We start from the raw sequence: 18,471 nt of genomic DNA, 5'->3' as shown, positions 1-18,471 counted from the left end.
CAACTCCTCAGCGTTAAGGATGTCTGGCCCCTTCAGCGTCTTAGATGTTTCAATGAGATCACCTCCCCTTCTTCTAAACCTGAGTGAATATCAACCCAATTTATTCAGCTTCTTATCATCACACAATAACCCCCTCAACTCAAACACAGTTCTTCACTTGTGGCCTCGTTAAAATCTTATACAAGTGTATCAAGACTTCCTTTGTTTTGTACTCCAATCCCCTCTTTACGTATATATACACTTGTGAGACATGGCATCGCTTGCTGGCCAGCAATTTTTGCCCATTCCTAGCTGTCCTTGAGAAGGTGTTGATCTGCCTCACTGTAAGTTGACCCACAATGCCCTTGGAAGGGAATTCCAAGATTTGCCCCAGCGACAGTGCAAGAATAGTGATATATTTCCAAGTCACAATGATAAATGTCTTGCAGAGGAATTTGCAGGTGGTGGTGCTCCATGTATCTGCTGCTTTTGTCCTTCTAGATGGTAGTGGTCATGGGCTTGGAAGGTGCTAAGGATCTTTGGTGAATTCTGCAGTCCATCTTGTGTATAGTAGACACACTGTTTCTACTGAATGGCAGTGGTGAAAGGAGTGGATGTTTGTGAATGTGGTGCCAATCAAGTGGGCTGCTTTATTCTGGATAGTGTCAAGCTTCTTCGAAGTTTTTGGAGCTGCAAAGTATTCCATCATATTCCTGATTTGTGCCTTGTAGATAGTGAACAGGATATGGGAAGTCAGAAGGTAAGTTACTTGCTGCAGTATTTCTAGTCCCTGACCTGCTCTTGTAGCCACTGTGATTATGTGGTGAGTCCATTTGAGTTTCTGGTCAATGGTAACCCCAGGATGTTGGTAATGAGGGATTTATTGATTGTAACACCATTAAATGAAAAGGAGAGGTGGTTAGATTGTCTCTCATTGATGATGGCATAGTCTGGCATTTGTGTGGTGTAAATGTTACTTGCCACTTGTCAGCCCAAATCTGGCTATTGTCCAGGTCTTGTTGCATCAGTATTTGAGGAGTTGTGAATGTTACTGAACAATGTGCAATCATTGGGAAAATCCTCACTTCTAACCTTGTGACAAGGGAAGGTCTTTGATAAAGCAGCTGAACAGGATTGGTCTAGGACACTAATCTGAGGAACTCCTGCAGACATGTCCTAGAGCTGAGATGACTGACCTCCAACAACCACAACCATCTTCCTATGTGTTTGGTATGATTCTAGGCAGTAGAGATTTTGCTCGATACCTATTGATTCCAGTTTTACTAGGGATCCTTGATGCCAACTCGGTCAAGTGCGGCCTTGATGTCAAGGACTATCACTCTCACCTCACCTTTGGAATTCATCTCTTTTGTTCATGTTTGAATCAAGACTGTAATGAGGTCAGGAACTGAGTGGCACTGTTGGAACTTAAACTGGGTGTCAATGAGCAGGTTATTGCTGAGCATGTGCTGCTTGATAGCACTGGGAGAAATTGAGGACTGCAGATGCTGGAGATCAGAATTGAGAATGCATTCCTGGAAAAGTACAGCAAGTCAGGCAGCATCCAAGGAGCAGGACAATTGATGTTTTGGGCATAAGCCCTTGATAGCACTGTTAATTGTACCTTCTATCACTTTACTGATAGAGAGTAGACTGATGGGGTGGTAATTGGCCGGATTGGATTTGTCCTGCCTTATATGTATAGGACATACCTGACCAATTTTCTACATCTTCAGGTATGTTCCCATGTTGTAATTGTACTGGAAGAGCTTGGCTGCAAAAATGACATGTTCTGATGCTCAAGTCTTCAGTGCTATTGCTGGAACGTTGTCCATAGCCTTTACAGTATCCACTGCCTCTAACCGAATCTTGAAATCACATGGAATGAGCCGAATTAGCTGAAGATTGGTATGGGTGTTGCTGGGAACAACTAGAGGAGGCTGAGATGGATCACCCACTTGACATTTCTAGCTGAAGGTTGCTGCAAATGCTTCAACCTCCTCTTTTGCTCTGCTGAATCTTTGAATGAAAGACTACTGTTCCACTGCTGCAATTACTACTACTCTGAATGGGAGTCCAAGGCTCTACAATAAAGCTAAAATACCAAAATCCTTTCTAATTACTTGATGTAGCTGTGTAAAACTAAGAACATGCTAACATTATTCCTTATATAAGTAAGTTCTAATCTCTTGAAACATTAATATTTTAAAGTTTCACATGTTAAAAATATTTTGTTTTTCTGTTCTTATAATCAACCTTATGACTACCCTCATTGTTCCTACATTAACCTCTATTTATCAACTGGTTGTCTAAATATTTAACCGAGGAGAAAGTGAGGACTGCAGATGCTGGAGATCAGAGCTGAAAATGTGTTGCTGGAAAAGCGCAGCAGGTCAGGCAGCATCCAAGGAGCAGGAGAATCGACGTTTCGGGCATGAGCCCGAATGTTTCCTGAAGAAGGGCTCATGCCCCGAAACATCGATTCTCCTGCTCCTTGGATGCTGCCTGACCTGCTGCGCTTTTCCAGCAACACATTTTCAGCTAAATATTTAACCTGTCTGTATTGCTTTGTAATTGTATATGTCCTCCTCATAGATTACATTCCACAACTTTACATTATATTGTCACAAAACTTAAGTGTTGAGACCTAGAGTAATCCATGCCATTAAATAAAGGTTGTAACAAGCTGACACCCAAACTTTGATTCATGCTACACACCTCACATTAGCCTGCCAACTTGAAAAATGTTTTGTTTAAGCATTCTCGGTTTCCCGAGCTCTAACAAATCCTTTATCCATTCAAATAAATGATTCCCCAACTCCATAAATGCATATGTTGAGCTTTTGCGCAGCACCTTATCCAATTTCTCTTGGAAATCCACATATACTCAAATGCACTAATTCCCCTTTCTCTGCTCTACTCAAAACATTAACATATTTGTCAAACACTATTTCCCTTTCATAAAACAATACTGACCCTATCTGATATATTATATTTGTCTGTCAATTCTTAAGACATTCTTATATTGATTCAGCAGGGAAACCCATGATCTACTCATTCACTGAATGGCAGTTCAGTGTTCTGTTGAATTCTAAATAGGAATCTAGTGTTCCAATGCTGTACCTCTAGTCCTCTGAATGGGAGTTTACACCGGAACTACCATGACCTGAACAGGAGGACAGTGCATTGGAACTACACATCCTCTGAAAGGCAAATTAATATTCTACTCCAGAAACTACTGATCCCCTAAATAGAGGTCCAACTGTTAAACAGAAGTACTCAATTTTTATTTCCCATTGATTTATTAAACACGATCAGATTAACATATAACAAATCTTGAATATCACACAAACCTTGCATCATCTCAGACCATGTAAGGCTCATGGTCTGAAGGTCTGCTGTGGTGTTCTCTTCGTAAATATGGAATCCAGTTAATTTGAAATAAAAACAGAAAATGCTGGAAATACTCCAGAGAGGGAAAAAAAGCATCGGTGCAGTTCATGTTTTAGGTTGATAATCTTTCATTAATTCTATTCCTCTCTCCACAGATGCTGCCTAATCTGCTGAATAGTTTAGCATTTGCTGCTTTTATTTCTAATTGATCACTCTTTTGGAGTGCAATCTTTCATGAATGCAAGTAAAGGCTTATTTACATTACTGCAGTGACTGCATATCCACATAAAAGGTCCTAAAATGACAGTTTTTCACAGTCTTTAGACAATACAACATAAATAGAGTTAGCACAGTTTCAATTTTAATGGCACAATATATACATTTTCCTTAAAAATCACAACAGTAAAATTAGCTATGATGTTCTAGTGTACCACTTGATCATTCTTCATGTGCACTAAGACTTTCAAACCCAAGCACTTTTGCATGTTGGGACAGATCAGAAAGCCAAATTTTCAATCATGGAAAATGGCACCAGGAATTTAGGGTAGGATTCAATAATGCTGGGATTCCACACCATTTTATGTTCATGCTTTAACGTTTGGTGTAGGGAACTGTGAGCAATCTCCTCATGAAAGGACCATGTCTGGAGGAGTTTCTGGAATACAGTGGAAATTTCAGCCTTTCCATTTGTTTTGGAGTCAACAACATTTGCATCCATTGAGATTATCTGGCCAATTGAAGGCTGTAAAAAGGCCAAAATCTTTACCATAGACAGGTAACCAAAATAATCTCTGATTTTCCTTGACAGGCTAGCTCCTTCACATGGAGCAGAAGACATGAAAGACAAGTACTAATTTATTTCATTGCCATGCCTTCTTTTTGCCATTGGAATCTTATTGCACCAATCTGACATTCAAGCTGCCAATTGGAAAAGGTGCATCAGTGTGATATCTTCATTCTGAATATGCAAATAGCGTCCTTTTCTTGGTCTGGGGAGGATAGGGGATTTCACTCTATTGTGCCTGTGATGGTGGAGGAGATCACTAGAAACCTCAGGATCTTGACTTGCACAGGCAGGCTGCACCAACATGTAGTGTTTCCCAGCTAAATTCAATCCTGTCCTTGCCAATTCCACACAAATGAATACACACAGACATTTTCCATTGGATAGCAGTCAAGAATGGGAATCCAGGATAAACTGATGATTGCAATAACCCATTAGCATTCTGGCCAAGATCAGCTAATTCAACATAAATTAGAAACTAAACATGTAACCTAACTGTTCCCAATGTTCAGTGTCAATTTAGAGGGTGAATTTATTTTATGAGTCACCAGGAAACCCACAATCTTGATTCCAGAGCTTTGTGCAACTAATCACATCCTCGAGGAATGACAATAACAGTTCTACACATAAAACAGCAGATCACTTTCACTTAATTGCACTTGCAATATTTCATTTAAGGGACAATGTATGCCTAAACACTGGTCAACCCTTGTATTACAGGATGATTGGGCACAGATTCTCAACTAGCTTTTCAGAAGACAGCATGAGCATAAAATTTGATAAGTCTTATATAAGACAATGTAAGTGCAGACACTCAATGAGTTTGTATTTAAAGCAGTACAAGTGCAAGAAATGATCAAGACTCATCAATATAACACTGAAAAGGCCTTGTAAAAGAAATAGTGGAAGCACATACAGTCAGTACCTTGTAAAAGAAAGAATAAGTACATACAGTGACAAAGCTTGAACAATGGAGCACTGATTGTAGCACTAAAGTTTTGTGTAATAATAGGATGGACGAAATAGCACTGACTTCAGATGTCCAACTCCTATTTGGTAGACTGCATAATTCATACAACTGGGTCTGAACCAATAGCTACTAAGAACTGCCTATGGCTTGACTAGCAACAGTTACCAGTTGCTGGTAACAATCCAGCACAGGGATTCACTTTCAGCCATCCTTCACTCTCATCTTCAAGACTTTTCATATTCATCCTAGAACAAGTGACTTGTTTGGCTACACATCCTGATATTGGGATGGAGTTCGATTCAAGTTCACTTCCACAAGTCTGAAGGCATGCAACACAGCAGCTATTTGCATTAACAGTCTCCTGAAGATATCAATTAAAGGGTTCAAGAGGTTTCTGATTCCAATGAAAATGTTCAGCAGGAAAATCATGATGGGTTGCAGTAGACTGTTGAACAACGATACCAGGAGTGGCTTCAGAAGATGATCTCCAATTACTGTTAAGAGTCCAACCAATAGGACATGGAAGACTGACCGACATAAGAAAGTTATCAACTCAATTAAAAACAAAATGACAGTGTTCACCATTATCCTTACTACTGCAAACAGACTTCTCCAACACTGCCGAATTGCATCATCAGACCTATAAAGAGTAATACAGCAAGCTGTAAGCAACTTGTTTATATCCAAATAATACTTATTGTATTCATATATCAAAAAGAACAGGGAAGAAAACGTAGGATTCTAGCAATCTCTCACTGTGCTTTAGGGGTAAGCCTTCAGAGATGGTGTAAAAGTATGATTTTAGCAGTTTATCGTGTTTATATTAAGGGTTACAGCAACCCTCCATTGAAGAATTCCCTGAAAATTCCAGGAATGAGTGCAAGCATGGTACAGAGTACTGCATTACAGATGCAAATCACCTGCTCTCAGCTTCTGATCTGCAATCTGAAACTGATAAATTGGTTCCTATCAAACCAGAAAACAATCTTCAATTGGAGAAGACTCAGTGAAAAAGAAAATGCAGAAAAAAAGACTTTCAACAGGAAGACAGTTTTTATATAGTTTTGTGAGTTAATAGGAGTAGGATTTCACACATCATTTTCTGATAAAACCACAATACTCCAGCTTTAAATGTATGCAGGAACACCACTTATGATCTAATAGGTAAAACACGTTGGCAAAAACCAAGTCAAGGTGTAAGCTATTGGGAGAGCTAGTTCAAATCTTGGTTAAGAGGTAAGGTTTAAAGAAAACCCGATAGGTGGGAAGAGGGATTTGGGAATGGAAACCCACAGCTGAGGACTTTCATGGCTGAAGTCACATTTGACAATAGGGAGGCAAATGGAAATAAAACACCAGGGGCCAGAGGAACACAAAGTTCCCAGTGAGTTACTGAAGTAAATGAATTTATAAGGGATGAGGAGTTCAAAGTTATGAAGAATTTTGAGAATTTTCAATGGGATGCTTTAGCCAACCAGGAGCAAATGTTAAAATACAAGTGACTGGAGATCAGAGTAGAGCTATCTGCAGTTGCTAGGCAGAGACTAGATGCAGGAGATATTAAGCAGGCTTTCTTACAGAGAGGATATGGAGCCAAAATCTCAGTTCAGGGTTAAATAGAATTCCAAAACTGCAAACACAGTTAGCTTCAACCGGAGACTGTAATTTTGGATGGAATCAATTACTAAAGTTTGGAGTTTGTGACAGAGTTGAAAAATGATAACTTTTGCATTCCCAATATTAACTCAGAAACATGCTTCACTGTGCCAGGTTACTATTGTATCTAATAAAAACTTGTTTCTTACCAGTCTGCCAAGTTATTAATGCAATTTTCAGTATATTCGCTCTTGGTTTCATAGAAGTACTGATGTCCAAAGTCAAAGTGATACACTTGCCTGAACAATCAAAAGTAGAAGAGGAGGAGGTTATATAAAGGAAGAATGTAAACTAGGTTTTCCTGAGCATGAGTTACTCTAATAATAACATATCACGGGGGGTTATAACTCTTAGGCATCAATGGATTATCATTGAGTCCACAGAATGCTCAACTCCTGTTTAGGGCCGAAACATTCCAGCCTTGCAGAGGCACGGTGGGAAGCTGTGGGAAACAGGAAACTTGGGAGGGGATGCATTGGAGTGGTGCCACTTTGCATTCCCAGCTCTGGCAATTTTCCAGGGTGGGCTGTGTTCTCGAATGGAATCTTTTATTTCTGCTTTTATGACTTATTTGGGAAAGTACGCTACCACTCAAACCTCATTACTCCCAGGATCGCCACAAAAGTTAATGATTTAATCAAAGCATGCAAAGTCCCAATTTACCTGTCTGATGGAATCAAGTTAACAGAAAACACTGACCAGGTTCCTGTACTTAACAGGAACTACTATTACAATTAAGTAAATTCTAATCTAAAGTAAACAGCTGTGAACTATCAACATATGACTCTATGGATGAATCTTCCCATGCACTGGTAGTAGCCTACTCTGAGCAAGGAATTAGCTAATGGGCAGAACACAGTAAATTGGGATAAGGGGTTATTTTTCAGGTTAGTGATCTGTGCCCAGTGGGGTTCCACAGGGATAAGTGCTGGGACTGCAAATGAGAAAGGAACCAAATGTACTGTAGCCAAATTAGCAGATGACATAAAAATAGCTGAAAAGGCAGGGTGCGAGGACGGTACAAACAGTTTACAGAGAGATACTGATAGATTAAGCAAGTGGGCAAACAGATTGGCAAATGGAGTATAATGTGGGAAAATATGAAGTTGTTGATTTGGAAGTGAGAGCAAAAGAACACAGTATAATTTAAAAGGAGAAAAAAACTGCAGAAAGCTGCAACTCAAAGGGATTTGGGGCTACCTGTGCACCAGACACAGATGCAGCAGGTAATCAGGCAAGTTCATGGAATATTGGCCCTCATTTCAAGGGGTTGGAATGTACGAGTCGGGGAGTCTTACTGCACAAGTGGCTAATGCGACCACATCTGGAGTACTGTGAGCAGTTTTGATCTCTTTACTTAAGGAAAGGTATCATTTCATTGGAGGCAGTTCAGAGAAGGTTCAAGAGGATGATCTCTGATATGGAGGATTGTCTTCTTAGCAACGACTAAACAGGTTAGCTTTTTACCTTCTGGAATTTAGAAAAATGAGAGGTGATCTCATTGGAACATATACAATCCCTAATGGGTTTCACAGGGTAAATGCTGAGATAATATTTCCTCTAGGATTTAGGACCAGAAGGTATAATCTCAGAAAAATTAAAGGTTGAGATGAAGAGGAATTTCTTCTCTCAGAGACTGGAAAGTGTTTGGAACTCCTTGCCACACAGAGCTGTGGAGGCAAAGTACTTGTGTATATTTAACGCTGAGATAAATTCTTGATCAGTCAGGAATCAAAGGTTATGGGGAAAATGCAGGAAAATGAAGAAAGTCAGATCAGCCATGATCTTACTGAGTGGCACAGCAGGCTCGAAGGCTGTCAGCCTACTCCTGTCCTTATTTCTCACTGTCTTATGGTCCAAGATACTGGTAGCAGGAGCCTATAGGACCCTAACAGTAACTAGTTGGTGGAATAGAGAATAAATCAGCGAAAAATAAGAGCATGTAACAAAAGCAGTAATCCGTCATGGATGACTGATACCTTCTTGTAGACTGGGATTGCCAGATTGGCAATGAAAGAATTCATAATGTGTATTTAGACCAGTTTCTGAGAACAATATGTTATGGGTCCAAACAGTGGTCTAGCTATTTTGGATCTGGCATTTTGTTATGAGGCAGGTTTAATAAATTATATCAAAGTAAAGCATCTCCTCGGAAACAGTGACAGTAACATAATAAATTTAACATTCAGTTTGAGAGGGAGAACTCGAGTTGGAAGTAACGGTGTTAAGCTAAATAAGGGCAATTGCGAAGGAATGAGCAACCTACGAAAGGAGTTTAGTAATAAAGAAGGTTGAGGAACAATGGCAGACATTTAAGAAAATAGATCATGACTCACAGAAAAGATATATTCCAGTGAGGATGAAGAAGTCTAGGAAGAGGAAAAATCAAACATGGTTGACCAGGGAAGTTAAGAATGGCATCAGAGTGAAAGAAAAGAAAACATACAATGTGGAAAAGATTAGTGGTATATTAGAGGTTTGGCAAAGTTTTTAAACTAACAAAAGACTGCTAGAAATGGGGATAATAACTTTGATGGTAAACTTGGAAGTAATATCAAGATAAACAGCAAGAGCTTATTTAAATATCAAAAAAGGAAGAGAGAAACCAAAATGAACAGAATAGTCCTTTAGGGTGGGAAGCAGGAAATGGTAAAACACTTGAATAAATACTTTGCAGCAGTCTTCATAGTAGAAGGTATTAATACCATTCCAAAATTACTAAATACACAAGAGGCAAAAGGTGGAAAAGAAAAAATACAATAACTAAATTGATGAAAAGTGTTAAGGAAACTAATGGAGCTAAAGACAGATAATTCCCGTGGATCTGATGGGATGCATCTAGGATATTAAAGGTAGTTGCTGCAAAAATAGTGGATGCACTGCTTAACATCTCTCAAGAATCCTTCGATTCTGCATAAGTTTCAGAGGATTGGAAAACTACCAACATGACCACATTTATTTGAAAAGAGGAGACAAAAAGCAGGCAACTATAGGCCAATCAGGTTATCATTTGTTCTTGGGAAACCATTAGAGTCTATTATAAAAGATGTAATAGCAGAACATTTAGAAATGCATAATATGATCAAGCTGAGTCAGCACTGATTCATGAGGATAAATGATGCCTGACAAATTTGTCAAAATTCTTTGAGGAGGCAATAAGAAGGTGAGGTAAAGGAGAGCAGTGAATGTAATATATCTGGATTTACAAAAGGCATTTGATAAGGTACTACACATGAAGCTACTCACTAAGAGGTCATGGTGTTGTTAGTAGCATATTAGCATGGATAGGGAATTGCCTAACTAATAAAAAATAGAAAGTTGGGGTAAGAGTGGCTTTTTCAGGATGGCCCGCTGTAACTAGTTGTATGCCAAAGTAATCAGAGCTGGGGCTACACTTAATAAAATATTTGTTAATAATCTGAATGTATAAAGTGAATGTGCTATAGCCAAGTTTACAGATGACACAAAAATAGATGTGAAAGTAAGTGATGAGGATGATACAAAGAGTCTGCATGAGGATACAGGCAGTTTAAGTGAGTGGGCAAAGTCTTGGCAGATTTATATTTCATGTGGGGAAATGTAAGGTTATGCACTTTGGCAGGAAGAATAGAGGAGCTGAATATTATTTAAATGAAGAAAGATTGCAGAAAGCTACAGAACAGAGCAATGTGGGACTCCTTGTCTGTGAATCACAAAAAGCCAGCATCCAAGTGCAACTGATAACAGGGAAGGCAAATGGAACAACTGGCCTTTATCTGAAAGAAATAGACTATACAAGTAGGGAGGTTTGCTGAAGCTATACAAAGCACTTAGTTGAAATACTGGTGAACAGTTTGGGCCTTTTTCCTAAGGAAAGATATGCAGACATTGGAGGCAGTCCAGAGAATGTTCACTGGGCTGATAACAGGTGCAAAGGGACTGTCTTATGTGGAGATGCTGAGGACATTGTGACTTTACTCATTTGAATACAGAGAATGAAAGGAGACAATAGACAATAGGTGCAGGAGTAGGCCATTCTGCCCTTCAAGCCTGCACCACCATTCAATATGATCATGGCTGATCATCCTTAATCAGTATCCTGTTCCTTCCTTATCTCCATAACCCTTGATTCCACTATCCTTGAGAGCTCTCTCCATATGGGCCGGGTGCTGGCAGGTGGGACTAGATTGGGTTGGGATATCTGGTCGGCGTGGACAGGTTGGACCGAAGGGTCTGTTTCCATGCTGTACATCTCTATGACTGTATGACTCTAAGCCCAATCTTCAGCATCTTTCCTTGTATTTAAAATTTTTCATTTCTGCTATCATTCTAGCAAATGTTCTTTGATCTCTCTCCAGGGCTTTAACAGCTGACTACAATATTACAAACAGGGTCTAACCAATGATTTCTAGAGGTGTAGTATCACTTCCTTGTTTTTATACTCTGTGCCAAGGATTTGTAAGGCTTCTAACTGTTCCAACTTACCTGGCCACTTTCAGAGAATCATGCATGTGAAATCCTCTGCTCCTGTACTCCTCTCAAAGTTGTGCCATTAAGCCTGTACTGACTCCATGTTTCTTCTACCAAAGTGTATTAACTCACATTTCTCTGCATCAAACTTCCTTTGCGAGGTGTTTGCCTTTTTGGCCAACTCGTCAATGTCTGCCTGAAATCACTTAGTATCACTTAATTCACTATTCGCCCTATCTTAGTATCATCTGCAAATTTAGAGATTTTGCCCTCAATATCCATTTCCAAATTGTTTATATAGATCAGAAAAAGCAAGGTTCCCAACGCCGATTCCTGGGGAACACCACTTGCAACTCATTTCCAGTGTGAGAAATGCCCATCTATACCAACCCTCTGTTTCCTATCTTTTAGCCAATTTCTCATCCAAGCTGCTAAGGATCCAAGAATCCCAAATATTTCTAATTTGCTAACCAGCCTGCCACGTGGCACTACATCAAATGCTTTCGGAAAGTCTGAATGTACAACAGCCACTGCACTATTCTCATCTACTACCTATGTCACCTCATCAAAGAACTCAATTAAATTTGTCAGAAATGACCAGCCCTTGACAAAGACATGTTGACTGTCTAATATTAACTTATTTTTAACTTATAACCCAAGGAAGATAGCCTTTGTTCAGGGAACTCCGATATAGTAGGTCAAGGGCAGTTTCTGATACCAGGCCAGGCCCTGCTCAGAGTTGTCAGAGTCCGGATCCTCCCCTCATAAGGCAAGAGGAGCCAAATAATGGGCAGCACACCACTTGTCTTCACTTTGCCTTAGATGGGTTTTTTCCTCCTGGAATGAGAGGCAGGTATTACAGGAGATGAAACTGCGCGGCACAACTATTACTGTTAGTGTAGGTGGGGAGATGAACCGAGCGAGTTAATATGCAGCACAAGCTGGATTACTGGCATCAGGGGTTGGGATAGGTGTGAGCAAGTGGGGAAAATGCTGCAATAGTGAGAAAGGTAGAGCATGAACCTTGGTGGGAGGTGGGACCAGTAGCAGAGATAGAGTGAGAATGAGGTTGTGGAGATAAGATGGTGGAGAAGGCATGGTCTGGTGATGTGGCCTCCATTACTGATCCGCTTGGAGAACAATCTCCCATGTCAGCACCAGCTGAACCTCCAGGACTTTGCAAAGGACTTTTAAAGATAGCATGGGCACAAGAGATACCAATGAATTCCATGATATTCGCTAAGCGGCGAGTTGCTCTGGAAATGATGCATGGTAAGATGAGATTGGATATGGGAGATGCCATATTGTCATGGTTGGTAATTAACAAAATGGGTTTCGTAAGGTACTGAAAGAGAATTCACTAGGTCTCAGTAACAAACTCTCCAAAAAATTCAACGCTGGTCAGACTTTGCCAAAAAACATATGATTCCTTGTCATAACTTGCAGAATTGAGGTTTGTTTCAAAATTTGAACCTTGGGAGGACTGCATTAGTGAAACGGCCATCTTTCAAATGAGATGCTATGGCCCTATCTATCCATTCAAGTATCATGCAGGTATTCAAAAAACGCCTTGGTGTTCTCCCATGAACCAATAAACATTCATCCCATAACAAACAATGTTAAATCATATTTATTAGATATATAAATCATGTGCTTCACAAAAAATGGATGCTTATGTTTGCTTATACAACAGTCATGAAAATGAACAATTTATTTGTTATTGTTTTATTTGAAAAATGAATGATTGCTTGCCTTTGTTCTATTTGAATTATGTTTGGAAAAACTCCACTATGCTCCAAGACACAAATTTTCTATTACATTTCAGAAAAAATAAATTTGAAGGTTTCTCCTTTAATTGTTTAGGCATGACAGTCTAATATTCATATTCTGCCAAGATTTTCTGGGTAGCATTGGCAAACCAGGTACAACCTCATGAAATGGTAACCTCAATAATCAAAATATGTAAATTAAGATAATCGAAAAATAGCTCTTCAAGATTTCTAGTCAGAGCTGTCACTATTTTCTTTGGCGGCTTGCTCCTGTGTAGGATTGTCCTTAGCAAGCAAGAATGTTGATATACTACCTTGGAAACAAATAGACTTTGTAGTTTCTGTAGATAAATGTTTTGCGTTTTGTCATTGCTGGTAGGCACCACATACAGTACTCATTTCTGTTAATTCCCATCTTTACATTCCATATTTTATAGAACATGATCAGTCTATTACTCTTCCTATTTTGCTGCTGCAATTCACATACCAAATATTTGACCAAGGTTGTGACACTGATCTACTTTCCATACTAATACATGGAGAACATCTTTCAATTACTCTAATGTTACTTGTATCTCTTTCTCAAAAAGGACTCCACACACAATGTGCAAATTCTAGGGCTAGATGAAACAGTACTTGATAAGCTATAACTCTGACATCTTTGTTGCAGTACCAAAAACATGCCCACAGAAACCCAATCCTATCTGCTGAAAATGACATCCCCACTGAAGATTGTTTTTGAGTTGACCCCATGGCCTAGAATTTTTTGGCAAGCTTTGCCAACCGTTACAATGTTGTAATTACAGTGCTGTTCTGAATTTAGTTCGGCAGGAAATTTGCAGTAATCTGATTTACAACAGGTTTACAATAAAATATTAGTGCATGCAAAATTTCTTAACTGTTCACACAGATTCTAAGATATATTTGCAGAAACATTCTCTGCTCACTTAAAACTTTCTATTGCAAAAGAACAGTATGTACAATATTTCCTTATTTATTCAAATACTGTACTAGTTTAAACCACTTCAGGTATATGGGCAAACATGGCCAAGAGTTACCTGATTTAATGAAAAGATATATATCAAAGCTCCTTAGTGGCTTCCTCCTTTTAAAAAAAGTTTACCGAGACCTTATGACAAAATGTCAGGAAGCCCAGTTGGACAACTGAAAGATCAAAATTAAATTTAACTGAGTTTCACTCTGTCTTTCTCTACAACTTTTGCTGGTTCTAGCTCGATCTCTAAATGATCCTGTAATGTGCAAGAGTCAGAATGCACTTGTGGAGTACAAGAGCAGTAAAATTATCCTGAACTTATATAGGTATGAGTTGGAACTCAGGGCAAAACGCAGAAGACATTTATGAGAAAGGTTCCAAGAGTGAGAAACTTTAGTTATGGAGCTAGATTGGAGTATTTGGGACTTTTGTTCTTGGAGAGGGGAAGGCCTCCTTCTACATCATAATTCTTCATGAATCTGAATTGCATTCCCAACACACATTTCCTAATTGATGATGTAAATGTTGAAGTAATTGCTGCATAAGTGTGATTGAGGAAATTTGCTGTTACCCAAAATAAAGTCATGAAACTGTGGAAAAAAATAAAAGATCAAGACATAGAGGAGACACTAGTGTAAGACGATGACAAAAGAAGAAACAGTGACATAAAGAAAAGCTTCTTTACATAGCAAATGGTTAGGATCTAGAATGCACTGCCTGCAAAAAGTGCAGGCATAATCATCTGAGGCTTTCACCATAAGATTGGATGATTGTTTGAAGGAAAATAAAGAATGTATAGGGCTAAAAGGAAACGGTGGCAAGAGTGGGACTAGGTGTGCTGCTTTTGCAGGGAGTTGATATGGACACAATGGATTGAACAACCTACTTCTGTGCTGTATCCATTTCATGATTCTATGATAAAAATTACCAAATAACTGGCTGTAATTCAGTTCCATAAAAATGTTGCTTTGTGTTTAGGGTAGCATCACTATGAAATCTTTGTATTCTTATCTTAAATCAGTTGACCACTAATCATTGTTTTGCTAAGTAAGAGGCAGTTTGAAAAGTACCTAGTTACTTTTCTTAATGCAAACATGCAGCATACAATACTAGTATCCACACACCTGTTGTCTTTATAACTAGCCACATCTTTCAAAATTCGAACAACTACATTTTCTTCAGAAGTTACTCCTACATTTGTGGGATGACTGGATTCCTCAGTAAAACCAGGGCTTGTTTGTCCAAGCTGTGAAAGACAGAAGAATGTCTTAAAACAAGTTCACAAATTTACAATCAAGATTCAGTATTATGAGAAGGTGATACGTGACACTGCAATTTTCAATCCTAACTACATCAGTAACTAGGGTAATAATGCATCGTCAGCCACTAAGGCACTTACATCCCAATTTCTTTAATGGTGGACCTAATTAAGTTTCTGTCTAAGGTGAAAGTAATCCAAACCAAACAGGATAGTCAAAGATAAGATTGATGGTTTGTAGCTCATCTTGATGAAGGGTATGAGAACTGGTGTTAATGTATCATGCTAATTATGGGAAAAAAAATAAACTGCAAATACTAGCAGTGAATTCTATTGTTAAGTGTGTGACAGAGGATCTCTGAAGACCTGAATCTTCAAGAGAAAGGGAAAGAAATTTGTTGGTACAGGAGTCGTATAGTGTCACAGCAACACTTAAGCGACATACTGTTGTTTGCCCATAGTAGTGACGAGGTCTAATGATAGGATACACTTGAATTATTTTGAAATAATTGAAAACATCATAAGAATTTTTAAAAAGTGTTTTTTCTAGCAAGCAAATTTTATTATCTTATCGTTTTCAATTGACACCAAAATGTTATGGCTTCTAATTCAGAAAGGAGATGTGCAAACAAGGGAATTATGTATGTGTAGATTAACTATCTTCATAAAATGAAATTTGTCAGCAGGCTCATTTTACATATTACAAATGCAAAAGTCAAGGTTGCAGTTAATCCAGTAAAATTTAGTGTTATCCCCATACACATCAATTTTACATATTATAATTCATTATCTCAAAATAACACCATTATTGTCCTTTCCACAATTGGTAAGAAATCTATTGCTGCCAGCATTTCATCCTTACAGTCTAAATGTCTACAGAGACGGAAATATATTATTGAACTGTTGAGCATTTCTCACAGAAATGCACTTATGGGATCTAGGCATAGCTGGCTAGACCTGTTTCATTGTCCATCCTAATTCTCTTGGAGAAGGCAGTGGTGAGCTACAGTCCTTTAGGTATATTTCTTGAAGTCCTTTAGGTAATTTTCCAAGTCAGGATGGTGTGAGGCATGGAAGGTAACTTGCAAGAGGTAGTGTTCTCTTCTGATTGACATTTGAATGTGTTGTTAGAGAAGCCTTAGTGAAAGACTGGAGTGCATCTTGTGGATGGTATACATTGCTGCCACAATGCATCAGTAGTGAAAGGAATGAATGCTGCAGGTGGTAGACTGGGTGCCAATCGAGCTTTGGATTGTGTCAAGCTTCTTGAGTTGTTAGAGCTGCACCTATTCAAGCAACTGGATCTTATTCTATCACACTCCTGACTTGTGTCTTGTCAAGTGTGTATATGCATTGACAAGATAGGAATTCTTAGGTTTATGACCTCCACCTCTAGCCACAATGTTAATATAGCTTGACCAAATCAGTTTCTAGTCAATGCTAATTCCAAGGATGTTGATAGTGGGAAATTCAGAGTATGTAATGCTATCGAATGTCCTGTGGCTAAAGATGGTTGCAAATCAGCATCATCTTTTGCACTGGTGTGATGGATTCTCCCTTTATTGAAGATAGGATATTTGTGGAGCCTTTTTGTCCTGTTAATTGTTTACTTGTCCACCTTGTTACCTGTGAAATATTTTGACCAGTTTATTACTCTCAAAACACATTTACCCAGGTGCTTATATTTTATGAGACAAACAAAGATTATAACACCGAATGAGGTAAAGCCAGGTCACTAAGTGCACCCATCCCCCTTTCAAGATATGACTGCGCCATGGTGCCAAGGAACCTGGCTGAAACTGGGGAATACAGAAACATAATGTCTCTCCCTGTTGTTCTAGCTGGGTACCTCTAAATGGGTTCTGGATCATAACAACTCTCCCATTGTTAAGGTCAAGCATGCAAGACAGATCCGAACTGATCCTTGTTGGCTTTTAATCTGCAGCGGTCAGATCTGATCCATTAGTTGTGGGTTAACTTATCCCTGTCAACTGCATTCTGCTTCTGCAGTTTTGCATCCACGTAATCCTGTGCTGTAACTTCAGCAGAGTGACAGCTCATTTTTATGAATACCTGGTGATGCTCATGCCATGCCCTGCTGCACCCTTCACTGAATCACCAGCTTGATGGTAATGTCAGAGTGGAGGACATGGTGGATGTTCAGTCTTAAGTTGTTAGATCTGTTCAAAATCTATCCCAATTCAGATAATTTGCTGCACAACATAATGGAGGATATCCTCAAGGTGAAGATTGCACTTATCTCTGCAAAGATTGTGCAATTCTCACTCCTACCAATACAGTCATGGACAGATGTATGTGTATCGGGTAGAAGTCAAGTTGGATTTACCCAGCTACCTGCTACAAACTAAGTCTCGTAGCTATGTCCAGTTCAGTCCATAGTGGTGCTACTGAACCACTTGATGATGAACATTGAAGTCCCCCATAATTAGAACATTCTGTGCCCTTGCTGTCCCAAATTAGAGATCAATATGGAAGAGTACTGATTCATCAGTCGAGAGAAAGGTGTAGTTTGGTAATCAATAGCAGGTTTCCTAGCCCATGTTAACCTGATGCCATGTGAATTAACCGTAATTGGGTAATGTTAGAAATGTGACAAGTTTTAAGCAACTGAAGGGGGCAGCATGGTCAAAAAACAAAAGAGAAGGTCTGGGAAAACCAGAGGGATTTAATGACAAAATTCCAGCTCTAGTACTGAAAATCTGTATTCAGAACTAGCTATGCTCTGAGCCAAGCTTTTTCAGTATAGATACAAACTGGCATTGGCATAGCAATGTGGATGATCGCTTGGGTATGTATCATCCACAAAAAAGCAAGTTAAATCCAACCCGACCAATTAACACCCCGCCAGTTGACATCTCAATCAGCAGTAACGTCAGGGAAGGGGTCATCAATAGCGATACCAAGAGGCACTTGAAAAGAATAACCTGCTCACTGATGTTTAGTTTGGATTCTGACGGCACGATGTAGGTCCCAAACTCATTACAGCCTTCGCTCAAACATGGACATAAGAGCTGAATTCAAGAACTGGGGTAAAACTGGCAGTCCTTAACATCAATGCAGTATTTAAAAGATTATGGCACCAAGGAGAGTTAATATAACTGGAGTCAAGGGGAATCAGGAGGAAAGCTCTCCACTGGTTAGAGTCATTCCTAACACCTAAGGTGGTTGTGGTTGTGGTTGTTGGGAGTCAATCATTTC

At 39.1% G+C, this 18,471-nt stretch overlaps 1 protein-coding gene across 1 annotated transcript in view; it reads right to left on the bottom strand.

Annotated features, from left to right (window-relative positions):
• Window positions 1-3,349: 3,349 nt before the first annotated feature.
• LOC122561786 (uncharacterized) overlaps window positions 3,350-18,471 on the bottom strand; it is an 80,081-nt gene continuing 64,959 nt past the window's right edge. The window contains exons 9-11 of the mRNA XM_043713946.2: window positions 15,119-15,240; window positions 6,932-7,021; window positions 3,350-5,766 (exon numbers count right to left, since the gene is read on the bottom strand). Of these exons, the coding sequence (XP_043569881.1) occupies window positions 5,394-5,766; window positions 6,932-7,021; window positions 15,119-15,240 (585 nt within the window). The 3' untranslated portion in view covers window positions 3,350-5,393. The remainder of the gene's footprint in view (window positions 5,767-6,931; window positions 7,022-15,118; window positions 15,241-18,471) is intronic.

The sequence above is a fragment of the Chiloscyllium plagiosum genome, unplaced genomic scaffold (assembly GCF_037043375.1).
Source record: "Chiloscyllium plagiosum isolate Xiang-an unplaced genomic scaffold, Cpla_swu_hap1 HiC_scaffold_23, whole genome shotgun sequence".
NCBI classification, from domain to species: Eukaryota; Metazoa; Chordata; class Chondrichthyes; order Orectolobiformes; family Hemiscylliidae; genus Chiloscyllium; species Chiloscyllium plagiosum.
The sequence above is the reverse complement of the archived record's forward strand: the minus strand, read 5'-3'. Positions and strand labels throughout refer to the sequence as shown.